Genomic DNA, 17893 nt, shown 5'->3' on the forward strand with positions numbered 1-17893 from the left:
TAGGGCAACTGAAGTTTCCTTCAACTAGTGATGAAGCTGTAATTGTGCTGAGTATGTTTCGGATACAAAAAGAATCTTGTGTACTTTCTTACTTATTCTCTTCCAGGCCAGAGCCTTTAAAAAGTCCCTCTCCAATGGTCATGTAAGTTTTGTTTCCATTCTTTTCTTCCATTCTTCTTTTCCCTCTCATTTTTTATTAGAGATAATTTTTTAATGGAATTTGAAGCAAATGGAAGAACAGATGGTTCCACGACATCAGCAACCAGCAGCTTGGGCTGTTTGGTAGGAGTGTCTGTGTCACAATGAAGAAACAGTTTAAGCCCTTGGATGGCAGAATACAGAAAAATCTGAGCTGCCCTTGCTTTGCTAGGAAGTGTGGTGAGGAAGAGCAAGTAAACAGGATCAGCCCAGATAGACCTACTGGCTGGTGGGAGGGCTGGAGAAGGTTAGTGTTCCTTCTGACACAAGAGAGGATGCTGTCCTCGCCTTTGTGTCCTTTGAAATGCAAGAGAGAAGCAATCTCAGTGAGCTCTGTGTCCATGGAGTAGCACTTAGCACTAGTTGTTTCATCTGGATTGGTTATACAGAACCACTTTTGAAATGTCACTGTACGGTACCCAGTAGCAAAGTTATCTTTCAGCCCCTATTTTAAATGGAGTCACAAGACTGAAGAGTTTCTGGCACATGCCTCTGCTCCCATTCCTATTCTGCTTCTTTTTAGTTTCTAAAAAATGTTAATTTTCTGCATCTCTGGATGCAGGAAAAGATAGCTATCCTACAACTGGGTGTATGTGGATGGGTTCCTCTATTCATCTGAGACCCCGCTGACTTCACTCAACTTCTCCTCAATAACTGATGTTCAGTCATGCATGCTTCATTTCAAGGCTGCAGTCTAAATTAGTCTAAAGTTAGTTCAGTGTATTCTGAACAAAGTTAAAGGGAATTCAGCCCACAGGTAGTGGTGTGTATGTTTGAGAGCGGAATCTGGTTCTTAGATTTTTTTAATGATTTTTTTAGTGCAGCTAAAAATTGGCTAGGTATCTTACATACATCATTGTGACTAAAGGAAGCAAAGGGAATGGAGCACTTTACCTCATTTCTTAAAACTTGTAAGATCAAAGCTTATTCTGAAGGATTATATGACTGAAATACATCAAATTATTCTCTTGGCCTACGTATTTTCCACTGATGAAAAGTTTTTTCTTAGAGTTTGAAAGCATATAGTGTTTGGAAAATAGCTGTATTTCTGCACCGGGACATTACATTCACATTTATTTGGTCTGCAAAAGTCTTAGTTGGGATCAAACATACTTTTGTCTAGCTTTAATCCCTTTGCTCTGGCTACTCTGTTAAAGTTCAGTAGGAAGCCAAGATGTTATTTTCTTACCTTTCTTGGCAGTTGACTCCAGCAGCACTCTGCAGCAGGAGGCCTATGCGATCCAGTGCTAGATATGTCCATACTGTCATCAGTACACAGTTTTCTAAATGAGTTCAGCCTTGAAACTAATCATGTCAAAGCACTTCAAAGAGTGAGCCCAGGACCCTTTCAAGGAAGGAACATAGCTGTTGTTTGCTTGAGGCAGGCAGGAGAACTGGACCCAACTACACAATATATAAGTGCATTTTAAAAAATATTCTGAAAAACAGGATTATCATTGGGTCTTCCTCAAAGCTGGCATCAGTTCTTCTCCTGATAATAACTAATACAGACAGGTGACTAATTTAAATTTGTCCTTGCCTTGATTGCTACTCTACACTGCATAGTGGCTGCAGCCATTTAAGCCAACAGGAAGACTAATAATTTAATGATAATTTAGATTTCATCTTCAGTTTTCAGTGAAACTGGGCACAACTGCAGTGGCCATGAGATACTAAGGAGCACAAGAATCCATATATACAAGGTCATATCCTCTCTGCTTTAATTCGTATTAATAAAAATAGCAAGAGAACAATATCAATCATGCATGTTCTTGTGGTAATGGAATTACGTGGTTAAATCCCACAGATTTGTTCTCAGTCAAATTCCAAAAGGCAGAAGAAAGCAGGAGAAGAGATGCTGTTGGCATGCCTTTATATGTCCATGCTTTCCACAAGAATGCCTGCAACACTGCCAGAATTACTGTGGGAATCCTCGTTACACTGAAAGACAAACAGTGGGATCCTAATAGTCCCCCTGGGCCTTGGTGATGCTGTGAAAGCTGTGTTCTCATCTGTTCTCAGGTAAGCTTTAACTTGTAGGTGTAAGGTAAGCTGGGACTTCAGAGCTCTTCAGCTCAGCATCTAACTTGGGGCTGCCCAAGATACAGCCCCATCCATCCGGGCTGCAGATACTCACCAGTCACAGAAAGGAAAAGCACTGTGGAGTCCCCTAGGAAAGGTAGCCACGAGGAATGGGCTGTGACCACCATTTGCCTGGCCGGTAGCCTGCTCTGTGTATGAGAGACCCTTGGGGAAGACATCAGTCCGGCAGGGTCTCTGTGACTTGTCACGAGGGTGACAGCCCACTCCCAGCTTCCCCCTTTTCTCGGAACCCCTGACACGTAGGCAGGCAGCAGCGTCCTGATGTTCATGCGCACAGCACACACACAGAAAGGTTGGCATGTTTCAAGCCTACTACACGTGAGTTGTAGCACATTCAGTCATTTGACAGGACAGGGTCCAGTACCTATGACCTCCATGACAGACATAGTGTAGCCCACTGCGACAGTAAAGTTGGGCATTGCCACCTAAGCAAGGCCCACTTGCTTCTTCCTCATACATAAGCCTGCTGTAGGCAATGAGCATATGCCTCTATGAGGAAAGCAGTTCCAATCTTGTTACCCTGTTTGCCATTTTATTCCAGTGTATCTAGCCCTTCCTTCAGCCAAATGCACGTGTACCAGTTCCCTCTGATGCTACCTTTCCTGCCAGGTTCCTCAGGCTGATAAAATAAAACAGCATTCATAGCATTTATGATGATTTTCCAGAAGTTTAGGGACTCAGAGAAGAATTGCTTAGCATTTGAAACACGTTGTTGTGTAAGATATTTAGCATGATATTGTGGCCTTTTTCCCCTTTGACTTTTGACCAAAACCACCAGTGATTTTACTGGTTTCAGTCCGAACTGACCCAGGGACAATGAAGAGGAAAGCTGTCCCACTCCAACCCCCAGGGTCATGCTACCATGAACAATAATCCATAGGAGAAGGACATATGAATTTATAACTTTCCACCGAACTTTAACATACATTTTTTCACCAGTAAGTGCTTTCACTCCAAACATTACGCACTCAGTCTAGCTATGTACCTACCACCAGCTGGAAGGCAATCTTCAAGGAGGTGGAATGATTCTAAAATCATAAGTATAAAATCCCTGGTTTTCCACTTTGTCTTCATAAAGGTTGTAAATGGAAGTTAGGAATGCCAGGAAAGATGGGCCCATTGGATCTACCCACAGCAAATGCCAGTGAAGAAAATGTGAGGAGGATGGGGCGTAGAAACTTCCCTAGACTGCCACATTGCTGTGGGAGTAAGCTAGATGAATTCAGCCTGTGGCAAGAGACAGTACGTGATCAGCATATGCATTTCTTTTTTGCCCTAAAGAACAGAACTAACCTTAGGATGAGGAGCTGCACTCTTCAGGACATGCTAAGGAAGGCCAAGTTGCTTCATGATCTAGTAAAGATGCTAAAGCAGTTATACTAGATCTTAACTGATAATTATAATCTAGAACTATATTCGCTTCTCTCATGCTTGTCTTTTTTTATATGGTATAACTCTTATTTTGATCAAGTAAAGTAATTGTATTCTTTCATTTATTAAATTTGTCGGGTAATGAAGGTGACTGTGGTTGATCCGTTGGTAATGATGAGATCGCATTTCCCCAGTGAGCGGTGAACAGTATGCAATAGATTAGCCTTAAAATGCCATATATCCTACACTGCCTCAGAGGGCCCAAGGCTCCGTAGGACATTGCTCCAATAAGCTGTGTGGAGGACCTGGCTCCAGAGTGGTAAACTCTGGTAAAACACAATCTTGTACACCTCATGAAGTTTCCTCTGGTGCACCCAACTGCAGATTGCTAGCAATGGGAAAATGGGCAGAGGACCAGAGTCCCTGGGAAGGCACTTAAATAACTCCGCCTTTATATAAAGTAGAGGAATACAGAAGATGTTCAATAATGCTATGAAATACTTACAGCTGCAAATGCCTTGCAAATAAAATGACAGTGATGATGGAGTATTTGAGCATTGCAGAATAAACGAGGGCAGACCCAGAGACTTGGAAAGTTACTGCTAACATAAAATACAGGCAACTGGGAATGCTTTCTCCTTATGTCCCATTTATCATTCTTTCCTTCTGAATCATATCTTCCTATAAATAAAAAAGAAAAAATGAAAAAATATTTTCTCTGCCAGTTACAATGTCGTACATTCTCCCAAGTGGCAGGACAGGCTGACAGCAGGACTAGCTGCATATAAAAGGCAGGTACTGAAAGTGCACACACAGGTGCCGTTGAGTGTAATAGAGTTCCGCCTTTAATACAAGCCAGACGTAGCTACCACAGAGTCTGACACAGCTCATACATTTGTGGTAAGCTGAAACAGTTTGAGTATTCTACAGGTAAGAAATGAGATTGATTAGAAAAACTGTATGAGCAGGTGAGGTTGAGGACCAGAGGCCAGAAACTTCTCAATTCTGTGAGAACATAACTCAGTTACAGGAGACTGAGGCCATTTCTAGCCCTCCCTCATGATCATCATTACTGAATGAAAAGGGGGATGAATGCGCATTCTGCAGAGAGAAATGTATGCTAAATTTTAATTATATGCTATATCTAGCATATCATGTGGGCTTTTTGGTGGGAGAGGGGTTGAAAAATCTGCGGTGAAGTCCAGTCACCCATCATTTCCTTCGACAAAGCAGTGCTTCCTGGCGAAGTTATCTTCCTCCAGGGGTATGTTAGGAGTAATAGCTGTTGCAATACATTTCTTTTCACTGGTAAAAGTGTATTGATATTTTTGTGCAGTTTCTTCCACATGGGTGATTAGTTTGCCTGTCTTCTGAACTTAGTAAGAAAAAATGACTGGCATCCCTTCACAGGAAGATTCATTAGGTTTCTTTTTTTCATTCTTAACTTGCTCACCTGATTTTGCCCAGAGAAGGCTGTGAACTTATTGGCATAGCTAAGATAACTGCATGTGGACAGCTTTGAAAGGCTCTTGCACTGCTTTATTGTTAGAAAAAAAAATACTCTTTAAGTAACAAGAAATACTTTGGGTTCAATATGCTTAAAATTGCAAAATAATTTTATGGCATTTCATTTTCCATAGTAAACGAAAAAGACTGAGCTTTGTTTTCTTAGAACTGACTAGTTGACTACCCAGGGTGATTTACCTGATTACAAATGAGTTAACTCTATAATCAGCCTCACTAAGCGTCCTTAATTTCATCATAAAACCTGACATCTACCTTTCTAATCCCATGAAAATATCATATATTTTCTTATAAACTCAGCAAGTATTTTTCACTTTATCCACAGCCAACACTTGAAGAATCGCACCAACTTATTTATGCCACGTATGGATTGTAGATTAGTGTAGATTGAACAGTAAAGCCCTCACACTTCTGGTTGCTGTAGAACACTAGGACTGGGTTACAGGACCCTCCCCATCCAGAAATGAGACCTGTGGTGGACCTGTAGTGTTAAAAGAGCAGCAGTAAATAACAGCAAGAGAAAATTAGTGCAATGGCTTGTGTGACTCTGTACTAGAGCTCACCCGTCAGAGCCTCCTTCAGAGCTATGCTTGGTTTTGCAGATCTGGTTCCTTCCTACCCACTAAAATTCATTTTCAGCCAAAACCTGCTAATAAATGTAATGCCTTAAAATAGCAGTGTAATGTACACAAATGCTTGTAAGCTGTACATGCCCAGTCACAGTGCTACTTCTCAGGCTGCTGCTCTGCTAAGTATTAGTACTAGTAATGATTTATGTGGTGCCACTGAGCTGTGTGACACTTCGCAAACATGTAAGAAGACTGGTTCAACCGTAAAGTCAGAATTTCTAACTTCCTCGGTTTCACAAACCAAGGTAATGGGCCTCCAGGGGAGATCAGTCCACCTGGAGGGTAGGTGCAGATCTGCTTGCGGACAAGGCCCCCACTAGTTAAGCATTCATTTCACCTGGAACGAGACAAAAGGTGCTACAAGAATTTTCCTAGAGTCAAAAGCCTTTTCCATATGTCCTTCTGAACTGGGCACTGAGAAATGCAGCTCGTAGCTCTTTCACTTGAAGAAGCAAGTCCAGTTGTTATAAAAAGAAAACCAGTGCTGAGGTGCTCTTTTCCATTGCATCTGTGGGTGTACAAGATTTTAGATTAATAATGAGAAGAAGTGGAGTGTGATAAGGTTACTGACAGGAATTTGGGACAGGATGTGCCTTGCTCTGAGCAGCCCGAAAGAGAATAATTTGGAGAAAAACAAACCCGGTCTTTTCCTATTCCGAACAAAGAGCAGATGTCTTAGCAAAAATATAAATAACCTATTGTAAGGACTTACTAACTTGACTAAAACAAGATCTACTCAATATGTACTGGCAAAGCCCCCTCAGCATGCGCATACACACGCTGCATTTAAGGCCAGTATTATGCATTTGATACAACCACAGAACTAGTTAAGACTACAGCTTTTCCCACCTAGAAAACATTTGAGATTCATTCAGCTGCAAATGAAAAGATAGAGATTAAAACGTCAAGGAGAAACTTGATAAAATATTAAAGAAGTCAATTTGTTTTCAGCTGACCTTCATTTTAATAAAGTATATTTCAAAATGAAAAGATGTTTCAAATAACAAAAATAATCATTTTGTTCTAAAAACGTCCGTCTTTTTCATTCTGGCATTGTTTTCATTCCCCTTGGAAGGCGTGAAATTTAATGCAAATCAATGCAAAAACAACCATTAAATTGGAATTCTGGGTTCTTTTAACAGAAAGCTCTTTTTTCCAAACACTTCTCAGTTAATGCTTTACAGCTGTTGCGGCGAGACAAGTGTTAATTTTGAGGGTAAGAAAGAGCTGCCCTGGGAGAACAATGCTCCGAGGTGAGAAGCTGCCGGGCCGTAGGGCTCCGCTCTCCCCGGCCCCGCCGGGTGCCGAGGCTGCCCGCAGGCCGGGCTCCCCCCTTCCCTCCACCCCCCCGCCCCGGCCACCGCTGCGCCCTGCTTGACTCCTACCACTGCTACTCCCCCGCTTTCCGACCAGGGTGGTCTTTCCTCCCTCTCCCACCTCTTTCTGCGAGTGTTTACTGGAAACATGTTTGCTTGGAGGGGAGGGTTAATCCTTTTTTCGCACAGAGCTCCCCTCCCTTTCCCCAGGAAGCTTGCTCCTGAAATCGTGTTTTATTACAGATAAATAAAACTGCTAAAATTAGGCTCAGTGAAGTAGCGGGGTTTCTTGGCTGTGCTCTTTCCGCTGTGTGGTCCTTATCTGCTCCAGAGAGCTGCCGCTGGTCGTTAGGTTCCCCTGCGCTCAGAGGCAGCCCGGGTCCCTGTCTCCGTAATGAGGTGCCTGTGCAGTGATTGTGTCACCGAAATCCGGGAATAAACCTCGTAACACCAATGTAGTGTTAAAAGGCAGGCATTCTTTATTGCAGCGCTGGATGCACGGGGGATAGCTCCACCCAACGTGCATGCCAGGTGATCACCAACACACAGGTTATGTAGGATCAAAACATATACATTCATCGTTTTTCTCAGAAAGGGTAGTCCTATGCTAATCATTTCTTGGAATCCATTTCCATATTCTCCTCCCCGTCACGCATGCTCAGTGATTTGAGTCGGTAGTCCTCAAGGGTCTCTGGTGGTCATCAGTGGTCTCGCACCTGTGTCTGCTGGATGACCTTCTTCATGCAGGCATGCGCAGTATCCTTGCTGTGGGTGCACCTGTCCATAGCAACTTACTTCATAAGATTAATATCTCCAAACCTATTGTTCAGTTTGGTAGGGACTGTACATGGAACATAGCAGCACTGTACCTTGCCATGGTCAGTGAGCTTCATTACCTATTACCTTGGTTACAAACTAATTATCTCAACCTGATTCTATAGTTTCTGTTTCACGGCCCCTATCCCACGGTTACAATTGCACCTTGCTCCCGTTATTTCTGCCATCCCAACATCTGCTAAGACTTTTTCAGATGTGGTGAATTCCAGTCTCAAGGTACGCTAACCATTGCTTCTAGCTACCTCTAGGTAAAAATCAAGGCAATGATATTTGCCAATACTACAAAGTAATTCTGGATAGTTAAAAACAAACCTCTGCTTTAAAGAACTGCAGATATACTTTCTTACACCACCTGACCAGAAAGCAAAATGGCAGGTCAAATTTAGTGTAGAGGAAGTGATGTTCAAAATTAAACCAAATCCTACCTTCACATATACACTGGTAGACTCTGAGCTGACTGAGATTATCCCTCAGGACTGATTTTTTTTTTAATTTATTATAATACATAGCTTGCTAAAATATCAACTCAGTGCTTCACGGATGATCAAAAGTAGTTAAATTCTAGAAATTATTACAAGGAAATAGAAAACAAAGTCATGTCAGTATGCCGTTGTAGCAAACTGTGATTCAGCTGCAGCTTCATCCCTGCAAAATCTGGTATATCCGGTGCATCTGGTATACCCCGTACCTATCCCACTGCAAATCTGGTGTACCCCCCATTTCCCCTCATGTAAAAAATGATACCTGAATCTTAGAGAATGGTTCAGGTGGAAACATGGATTAAAAATATATATATATATACACAAGAGTATACATCAGACAAGGAATGATTAAATACATTAGGGGCTTTTCAGCCTGGAAAAGAGGGGACTATGATGAAGGGCGTACAAGATCATGAGCTGATGGAAACACCAGGTAGGGATCCACTGTTTTATCTCTTCCCCTTCCAGAACTTGGGGGCATCAAATGGGGTGGTGTCAGGTTCGAATGAAGGTTAAGCACACTTGCTATACAATGTTTTGGATATTAAAAAGTCTGCATGGGTTAAAACTGAAACCGGACAAATTTATGTAAGAAATACCACAACAGGTGTTAGATGCAAAGGAAATCCCTGAAATGCGGATTCACGGGATGTGAGCGCATTCCTGAGCTTGCTTCCCTGTCCCTGTGTATCTGCTGTAACCAAGAGGTGACCAGACTAACTCAACCTTCAGTCTGCTTCACTCTCGCTGATTTTATGTCTTTTGGGAGTTTATGTCTTTATACTATACTGCCACATAATAACAAAGGACAGTGTCCTCCAGACGAAGGCAAGCATTTCAGTTAGTGGCATGTTTTCCTCTGCAGCAGCAGCTTGGTGCTGAGCACGGCACATCTGGTGCAAGCCTGGCGGCCACCTGCACCAGCACTGCCTGCTCTGATGCCTCCGTGCCATCTACTCAGCTGCCCAAAGAGCTGGAAGGGCCCTTTGAAGCTTTAAATGACCCTCAACGTTCATTAAAAGTAATTTAGGTTCTCTCAGAATTTTGACAAGCCATTGTGTTTCCACCGTGCTCGTTTCCTGCAGCCACGGGTCCAGCATGGAGTGATACAGGCAGCATCACACCTTACTGTCTTGACTGAAGTAGCCAGTGCCAAAATCAGGCTGGCCCAGCTGGAGGCAATGTTTGCCTGAGCCTGGGGTGAGGCTCTGGCTTTGTGGTTAACCTCTGTGCCATGATAATGCCCAGGATGAATCAGTGCAGTATAAATTACAGCATTCAAAATCTGTTCAAGATTAATTCATATTGGCCAGTGAGGCCAGAGAGCTCCAGGTTCATGCAAGAGGCAAGTGATTTTGACTCTAAAATCCCAGATAAGTGGTTGTGGCAGGGAAGATGACAGTGACCACCTGCTCCCCGGCTGGCTGCACATCTGGGTTTCACCAAGCATGTGATGACAACAAACTACCACACTGCCTATATTGCCTTCAGCTACATGGCTACGAGCAAGCAACAAAGCTTCAACTTCCTTAATTCTGAGTGCCAGTTCACCTCATCTAGATTTAGAGGAGACAACCCTTAGTCAGCAGCCTGGTTAAGCTCCCTCAGGGCATGAATGAAACCTACGGACTTGGAGCAAATGTTTCCATAAGCAGGTCAGTCTTCAAAGCCCAGGAATTCCTTCCAGATATTTTTCTTCAAGCCTTTTCCATCATTTTTCCACTTCATGCCATCTGCTTAGTTTCTGTTTGGTTTAGGGGTGGGGTTTTTTTCTGGGCTACAAAGCTACCACTACCTGCTACGGAGAAAGGAGTCCAAAGTCTGGTTCCTGGCAAATGGTACTCTGGTAGCTGGAGCTTTAATGGAAACCACTTGCTGGATCATTGCTACATGTGCGCTGGCTAATTTGCTCTAACTACTTTAAAAAGAGTAATTGATTAGCTTGAAAAATTAACATGATGATAGTTGAATTTTCTTCCATAAGAGAACAAGCCATATCGTATTGCTACTAATATGGCAGGATAAAAAAACTGTACACAGTTCTGGGTGGTTTTCTCACATTTTATTCACACTTTGAATCTGTTACCTCACTGAAAAGCTTCATTGAAAAGATGAGGTTTAAGCCATTGCTAGTTACACTGCATGTGTGGACAAATACAAATTATTTTTATAGAAACAAAGATAGATCTTTGTTGTTTTGATGGGCTGGGTTTCCACTGTGATCTCCCCTTGACCTTGATACTGTACAGTGAGCCCACGCTCTTCCTTTTCCTCTGAAGAGAGCCGCTTCTATGCTTCACTGCATCACCAACAACGGAAAGTGAAAGTTCTGCAAACTCCTCTAAGCCAAGCGAGCTGCAGGACACTTGTCTTTCTCTTCTCCTTTCCTGAGGAAGGGATTTACTGAGATTTCACTCTCCTCAAAGTAAGGGGAGGCAGAAAATGGATAAGTTACGCGGGGTGCTGGATTTCTGCATCCGCCACCAGACTGTTCTGGGTTACAGCATTGTGTCCCTGATGACAGCTGCCAGTGAGCACATCTTCTCCTCTGTGGTGTTCAAATGTCCCTGCAGTTCTGGGAACATGCTGTATGGCTCCATCTTCCTCTCAGTGCCTGCCCTGATCCTCTTTCTGCTTGGCTACATGGTGAACGCCAGGACGTGGCGCCTGCTGACAAACAGCTGCCCTGCGGAGAAGTGCTGCAGCAGCAGCCGCCCCTGGGGAACCTGCTTCCACTACTGCTTTGTGCTGGTGCCGGTGACGGCCAGAGCCTTGGTGGCCCCTCTCACCTGGATCGCGGTGGCCCTGCTCGGAGCCAGCTTCTACGAGTGCGCAGCAAGCGGGAACAGCCTGATACAGAACTACTTCTGTAAAGATCAGGGACAAGAGTGCCGCAAGCTGATGGTCAAAATACCTTGCAATGAGAAGTTATGGAAGAACATATCGAGTGAATTCTTCAGCCTTCAGGCACAGTCCCAGGTAAAGCCTCACCACTCTTCACCCTATGGGCTTCAACCCTGGCTGCTCAATGTATGGTGCTGCCTTCTCTCTCACTCTATACAATTACCAAAGTACACAATTAGCAAAAATTCATTAGCAAAAAAACACTAACAGAAAGGTAATAAGTGTGCATTTGTGCTATTTTCTGGTTTTACATGTTTGCTTGGCAATTGTTTGGTACTGCTATCTACAAAACCTCTTTCAAAGCTGGGCAGGGAACCAGCCTAGAGACCAGGACTTTCCACAGCAAGTTTTCTTCTTGCTTAACTTAGGCATGGTGTGAGTTCTTCTCTTTTTCCACTTTTACCCCTCCAAATATCTCAAACTTTTGTAAGTATGCGTTAGCTGAGGGGAAGCTGAGGTCATGAATAGAGAGAAAGCTGATGATGTCTCCTTGCAACAGAGAACTGGCAGATGAAGCAAATAAGGACAGCTTGTTTGACTATGAATCTCGAGACCTGAAGCTGTTAATAATTTCACACATGTATTCTAGAAGAATAGTTAAAATACATATCTGTCTTGTTAAATTGCTCTTGTGCTGAAGGCAAACTGTATGATCCAAAAAAAAATAGCACTTGTGGGTGGACTTTTTTGTTTGGAGTGAAAATGAAACCCCCAAATTTTGGCAGCATTCCAATTTTGTTTCTAGGTTACTTTGGTCATCGTCTTAACTCCAATAGAAAAATCAGGTTTTACCACTTTTTCTCAGGAAAATATTAAGGCTGGTTAATGGACTTAAGTTTATAAGAGATAATAATTACTTGGATTTTTACAACTTCGTGCTTAATACAAATGCTTATTAAAACAAAAATGTTAAATATTTAGCATGCTGCTCCCCCAAGAACAAGGCTGAAAAGTGGCAAACCCTATACCATTGAATCCAGATAGGGTAAGAAAGGAGCAAAATCAAGGAAAGCTGACTGTTATGGATATTGCAATGAAATCAGAAACAAACCAGTCAAAACCAGAAAAAACATGAGAGCATTTTTATTACTGACCATTATTTTTAATATCCGATCTACTTCCAACAAAATTAAGAACCGAAAAGAACACAAATTCATGTTTCTTTACCACTCAATGTTGTTCACTTGAAAAAAAAAAATAATCAGCCTGATGTGAAAGGGGACGCTGAGAGAGCTCTGCCTGCAGCTTCCAGCTAAGTACCGCTGGTGCTGGAGGGACCAGCAGCTTCTAGGACACTCACTTTAGGTGGGACCCCTGTGACTTATCTGGGGGTGTTACAATCATGTATAAAACAAGAATGAATTCCCATATTCGATAGTCAAATCCATGTCCTGCCTACAACACATACAGGATGCAACTTTTCCTGTGTGCTGTGGCAACTGGCTATTTTTTGGAGACTCAGACATCAGGGAAAGGAAGTACTTCCCAAGAGCGGCTAAATCACAGTCAGCAGGAAGTCTAACCCGCAGCGCCTGAGGCAGACAGGAAGATTCTGTGCCTTCTGTACCACAAATCTGACCACAACTGCAGAAACTGCTGGTCACTAATCTTGCCTTTACAGTTAAGCAAGCTGAGGGAAGAACTTCACCTCTTTTTTTTTTGGTATTCATCCTCAATCCAATTAGATCAGCTCAGGGGTGCAGAAACTGTGTAAGGCTGGCCAAATTGTGTGCATGGGATCCCCTCTTTCCACAGCGAGCAGAGTGTTACAGGCGCTCCAGGGTGTCTTTGCTTTCAGTTTTCATGTCCTTTTCAATGTTAAGTTCTATACTCCTACGTATGACCATGCAAACCCACCGTTAACCTATGTCTCTCTTTCCCAAGCTGATAGGATGGCTCCTGATAGCCTGCATCATTACTCTGGCACTGATTTCAAAATGTGTCAGCCACTGCTGCTCCCCGGTTAGCTACCTTCAGCTCAAGTTCTGGAAAATTTACTTAAAAAAGGAACAGGAGCTCTTTGAGATCAAGGCTAAAGAGCATGCAGCCAGGCTGGCAGAAATAAATACGAAATCCTTTTTTGAAGCCGTTGACCCAGCACCGTTTCAGACTCCCAGCAATGAAGACTGGCGGAAGATTTCATTCTTGTATAGCTTCAATTCGAAAGAGCAGTATTACAGCATGATACACAAGTTTGTTAATACAAACAGAGGCAACAGCCACAGCTTCAGGGAAGGAGCTCAGAATCCCCCTGTTTTAGGATTTGTGGATGAAGCGAGCGCAAACGAATCCGGATTTTAATGAAACAAATCCTTTGCAACACTGGCAATCTTTTAACCCTACTGCTATAAGAATAATCTTATTCTGTGCTCTTACTGAAATCTATGCGAATTGTATGTAAAAGCTGATAGTTGTAACCTTCAGCAGATTTGCTTTTAAATACATTTTATTACTTTTGCTTAAGTACATTTAAATAAATATATCGGTCACGATGGGAGTTTTCATATGTTGTTGTTCATTAAGAGACACGTGTAAAATAATAAGCATCTGCAAAGATGTCAGCACGTACTACGTCAAATTATTACCAAACACCTTAAGAGCATTTGGCAGCTGGAGCGACAACACCAAACCTTCACACCTGGCAGTATCAAAGTGACAAAAGGGAATGGAAGTCTGGATCAGAAATTCAGCTTAGATTATTAGCTCTCACTTAGCAATATATCTTTCAGTGGAGCTTAGAACAAGCTCTAGACTAAAATATTTAGTTTCAGTCAATTAGTTTCTCAAGGCAAGGACTGTATCTTTTAAAATCTGGAAAGCAATTAGGATTTTGGAGCTACCTGTGCATAACAAAGGTCTCCATTTGAATGACTTCAGCTGCTTATCAGTTTGAACAGATGAGCAAAAAGATTCCAGCCATTTTACCCCTAGGTGCTAAGCAGCTTTAGGTAATAACAGTGAAACTAAAACCTTCCATGGTGGTGAATTTTCTTTATCACTGCCTGATCTTGATGACCTTTTGCAGCAGGGCTTCTTAATTAGCCCTTCTGCCCATTTCCTGTAACTCTAAAGCTCTTTAATGGAAAAAAAAAGCAGGGAAAACACACCGACATTAAACTTCCTGTTTCTATTCCATTCATACTGTTTTCTACTTTTTCCTGAGAAACACATCATTATTACAGAGGTTTTTTTAATATATAATTATTGGCAGAGTTACTGAACGCCTTCTTTGCTTCAGTCTTTACTGCTAAGGCTGGCCCTCAGGAATCCCAGACCCGGGAGGTAGGAGAGAAGGTCTAGAGAAAGGAAGACCTTCCCTTGGTCGAGGAGGATCACGTTAGAGAACATTTAGGCAAACTCGACATCCACAAATCCATGGGCCCTGATGGGATGCATCCACGAGTGCTCAGGGAGCTGGCAGATGTTATTGCCACTCTCTATCATCTTTGGAAGGTCTTGGAGAGCAGGAGAGGTGCCTGGGGACTGGAGGAAAGCCAATGTCACTCCAGTCTTCAAAAAGGGCAAGAAGGAGGACCCAGGAAACTACAGGCCAGTCAGCCTATTCTCCATCCCTGGAAAGGTGATGGAACAGCTCATTCTGGGGGTTATCAATAAGCATGTGGAGGAAAAGAAGGTTATCAGGAGTGGTCAGCATGGATTCACCAAGGGGAAATCATGCCTGACCAATCTGATAGCCTTCTATGATGGCACGACCAGCCGGGTGGATGAAGGGAGAGCAGTGGATGTTGTATACCTTGACTTCAGCAAGGCTTTTGACACCATGTCTCATAACATCCTCATAAGCAAGCTTAGGAAGTGTGGGTTAGATGAGTGGACAGTGAGGTGGGTTGAGAACTGGCTGCATGGCAGGGCTCAGAGGGTTGTGATAAGCAGCGCAGAGTCTAGTTGGAGGCCTGCTGCTAGCGGTGTGCCCAGAGGTTAGTGGGTCCAGTCTTGTTCAACGTATTCATCAGTGACCTGGACCAGGGGATAGAGTGTACCCCAGCAAGTTTGCTGATGATACTAAACAGGGAGGAGTGATTGACACACCAGAAGGCTGCGCTGCCATTCAGTGAGACCTGGACAGGCTGGAGAGTTGGGCAGAGAGAAACCAAATGAAATTCAACAAGGGCAAGTTTAGGGTCCTGTACCTAGGGAGGAATAACCCCAAGCACCAGCACAGGTTAGGGGTTGACCTGCTGCGAAGCAGCACTGCAGAGAAGGACCTGGGAGTCCTGGTGGACAACAAGCTCTCCATGAGCCAGCAATGTGCCCTCATGGCCAAGAAGGCCAATGGTATCCTGGGGTGCATTAAGAAGAGCGTGGCCAGCAGGTCAAGGGAGGTTCTCCTCCCCCTCTACTCTGCCCTGGTGAGGCCACATCTGGAGTCCTGTGTCCAGTTCTGGGCTCCCCAGTTCAAGAAAGACAGGGAGCTACTGGAGAGAGTCCAGCGGAGGGCTACAAAGATGGTTAAGGGACTGGAGCATCTCTTGTATGAGGAAAGGCTGAGAGAGCTGGGGCTGTTTAGCCTGGAGAAGAGAAGACTGAGAGGGAATCTGATCAATGTTTATAAATATCTAAAGGGTGGGTGTCAAGAGGATGGGAACAGACTCTTCTCTGTGGTGCCCAGTGACAGGACAAGGGGCAATGGGCACAGAATTGAACACAGGAAGTTCCGTCTGAATGTGAGGAAAAACTTCTTTGCTGTGAGGGTGACCGAGCACTGGAACAGGCTGCCCAGAGAGGTTGTGGAGTCTCCTTCTCTGCAGATACTCAAAACCCACCTGGACGCAATCCTGTGCAACCTGCTCTGGGTGAGCCTGCTGTAGCAGGGGGGTTGGACTAGATGATCTCCAGAGGTCCCTTCCAACCCCTGTCATTCTGGGATTTTGTGATAATGTTACATATAGGGTTTTGGCCCTAGAATCAGTACCTAAGCTACACCTGGATGTCCTTACCAAATACACTGTTTAACTTGATCCTGAAGTGCAAATTAGCATGTCTTGAGGGATTAGGCTTATGCATAACATGGCAGTATAGGTGAAGTTTATATTAACAAACATTTATAGCACAGCAACATACTTAAGAACATTATAAATCCGCAATCCATAATAGCAAATAATAACGTTCTTATCAAAGAACATCTTTGTTCTTTGTTGAACATAAAGTTCAATTTTTCTCTGAAAAGCTTTTTTAGGGAGCATTTTAGAGAGATGAGTCAGATTGTTTGGTCCAGCTGTCCTTTCACTCCTCCCAGAAATCTTCTCTTTCTAGACAGTAAACTCTAACTTGGAAATGATTCAGACAGACAGAGAGGAATCCCATAAAGTTGTTCATTGCAATCATTTTCCAAGGAGGAAGGAAAAGAAGAGCCTATTTTAACTAGCTGAATATAACTAGCTTAGAAGCTTCATTCTTATTATAAACTGGAAATATAACACATAAAGGGAAACCAAGATTTAGTTCTGTATGTAGAAATGAATTTTTCAAAGTATTCTGTCTGTCACAGGGTCACTGACTTGCTGGGTGTTCTTTTCCTTCTAAGAAACTCGATAATAGAGTAACAAGTGCCCAATTTGTTACTTGTGCCTCCAGGAAGCAGGGTTCAGTTAAAAATGTTCCATTTTATCTCTCATATTAAAGACTTGATTTGTTCATTGATGTCTAGAGAAAGATAAATCTACTCTGGAATGTTAAAAATGGGAAGGAAACAATGTCCTGGCGCCATTGCGATCAATGCCAAAATGTTCCTTGATGCAGTGGGGCCAGGCTTTACCTTACAGATACAATAAAATAATCCAGGATAGACTGAAAGCTTCCAGGAACAAGCCATGCCTTACTTCATTCCATGATTAGAAGCTGCAGTGAAAACACCCTCAGAATTCATGTTAATCTCCTCAGCTGGATCTGGGTGGACTTTTGCCACTTTCCATTCATGGTCGCAACTGCCAGGGTCTCATTACCAAAGCTTCTTCAGGGAAGACACAGAGCTGGCACGTCTAATTAAAATCAATGAGCAAAGGCTTCAAGCTTGTTGGCAGTGATGGCAGTCTGTTTTTCATAGATGAAGTGACTTTGGGGGAAGGAAAGAAATTATATCTATGTATAAGGATAGAAGCAGATATTTATTTACTGTTTTTGTATGCAGTCATGTTTGAGTTTTGATTTTCCTCACCTTTATGTAACACTCATATCTTCTGTATGTAATTACATTTATAGCAAAAGAAATTTCACAGAGAAGTTTCAGCACACCTGTGAGTGCTCCATTAACCACCTTCAAAAGAAGGGTGTACACCAAAACAAAGCACTGAGGAACACTTCCGTGACCAGCAGGTCGAGGGAGGTGATCCTGCCCCTCTACTCCGCTCTTGTGAGACCCCACCTGGAGTACTGCATCCAGCTCTGGGGGCCCCAGTACAGGAGAGACATGGAGCTGTTGGAGAGACTCCAGAGGAGGGCCACGAAGCTGATCAGAGGGCTGGAGCACCTCTCCTGTGAGGACAGGCTGAGAGAGTTGGGGTTGTTCAGC

General features: G+C 43.2%; 1 protein-coding gene across 2 annotated transcripts; it reads left to right on the plus strand.

The window, feature by feature from the left end:
- The first annotated feature begins 346 nt into the window (after positions 1 to 346).
- On the plus strand, positions 347 to 13854 carry CALHM6 (calcium homeostasis modulator family member 6). Of its 2 annotated transcripts, XM_054820374.1 has the most exons (4): positions 347 to 445; positions 2006 to 2220; positions 10740 to 11439; positions 13249 to 13854. In XM_054820374.1, the coding sequence occupies exons 3-4, from the start codon at positions 10903 to 10905 to the stop codon at positions 13663 to 13665; spliced, it is 954 nt and encodes a 317-aa protein (XP_054676349.1). In that variant the 5' UTR covers positions 347 to 445; positions 2006 to 2220; positions 10740 to 10902; the 3' UTR covers positions 13666 to 13854. The 2 variants fall into 2 exon arrangements, with proteins under 2 accessions (XP_054676349.1, XP_054676348.1); XM_054820373.1 differs by lacking the exons at positions 347 to 445; positions 2006 to 2220 and having other exon boundaries at positions 9590 to 11439.
- The last annotated feature ends 4039 nt before the right edge of the window (positions 13855 to 17893 follow it).

This window comes from Grus americana, chromosome 3 (assembly GCF_028858705.1).
Source record: "Grus americana isolate bGruAme1 chromosome 3, bGruAme1.mat, whole genome shotgun sequence".
NCBI lineage: Eukaryota > Metazoa > Chordata > Aves > Gruiformes > Gruidae > Grus > Grus americana.

Excerpts from the sequence above, each read along its gene's own strand:
- CALHM6 (XM_054820374.1), top strand. The coding sequence starts at position 10,903 with ATGGATAAGTTACGCGGGGTGCTGGATTTCTGCATCCGCCACCAGACT. Across the intron at positions 11,440-13,248 it reads GCCTTCAGGCACAGTCCCAG|CTGATAGGATGGCTCCTGAT; the intron begins GTAAAGCCTCAC and ends CTCTTTCCCAAG.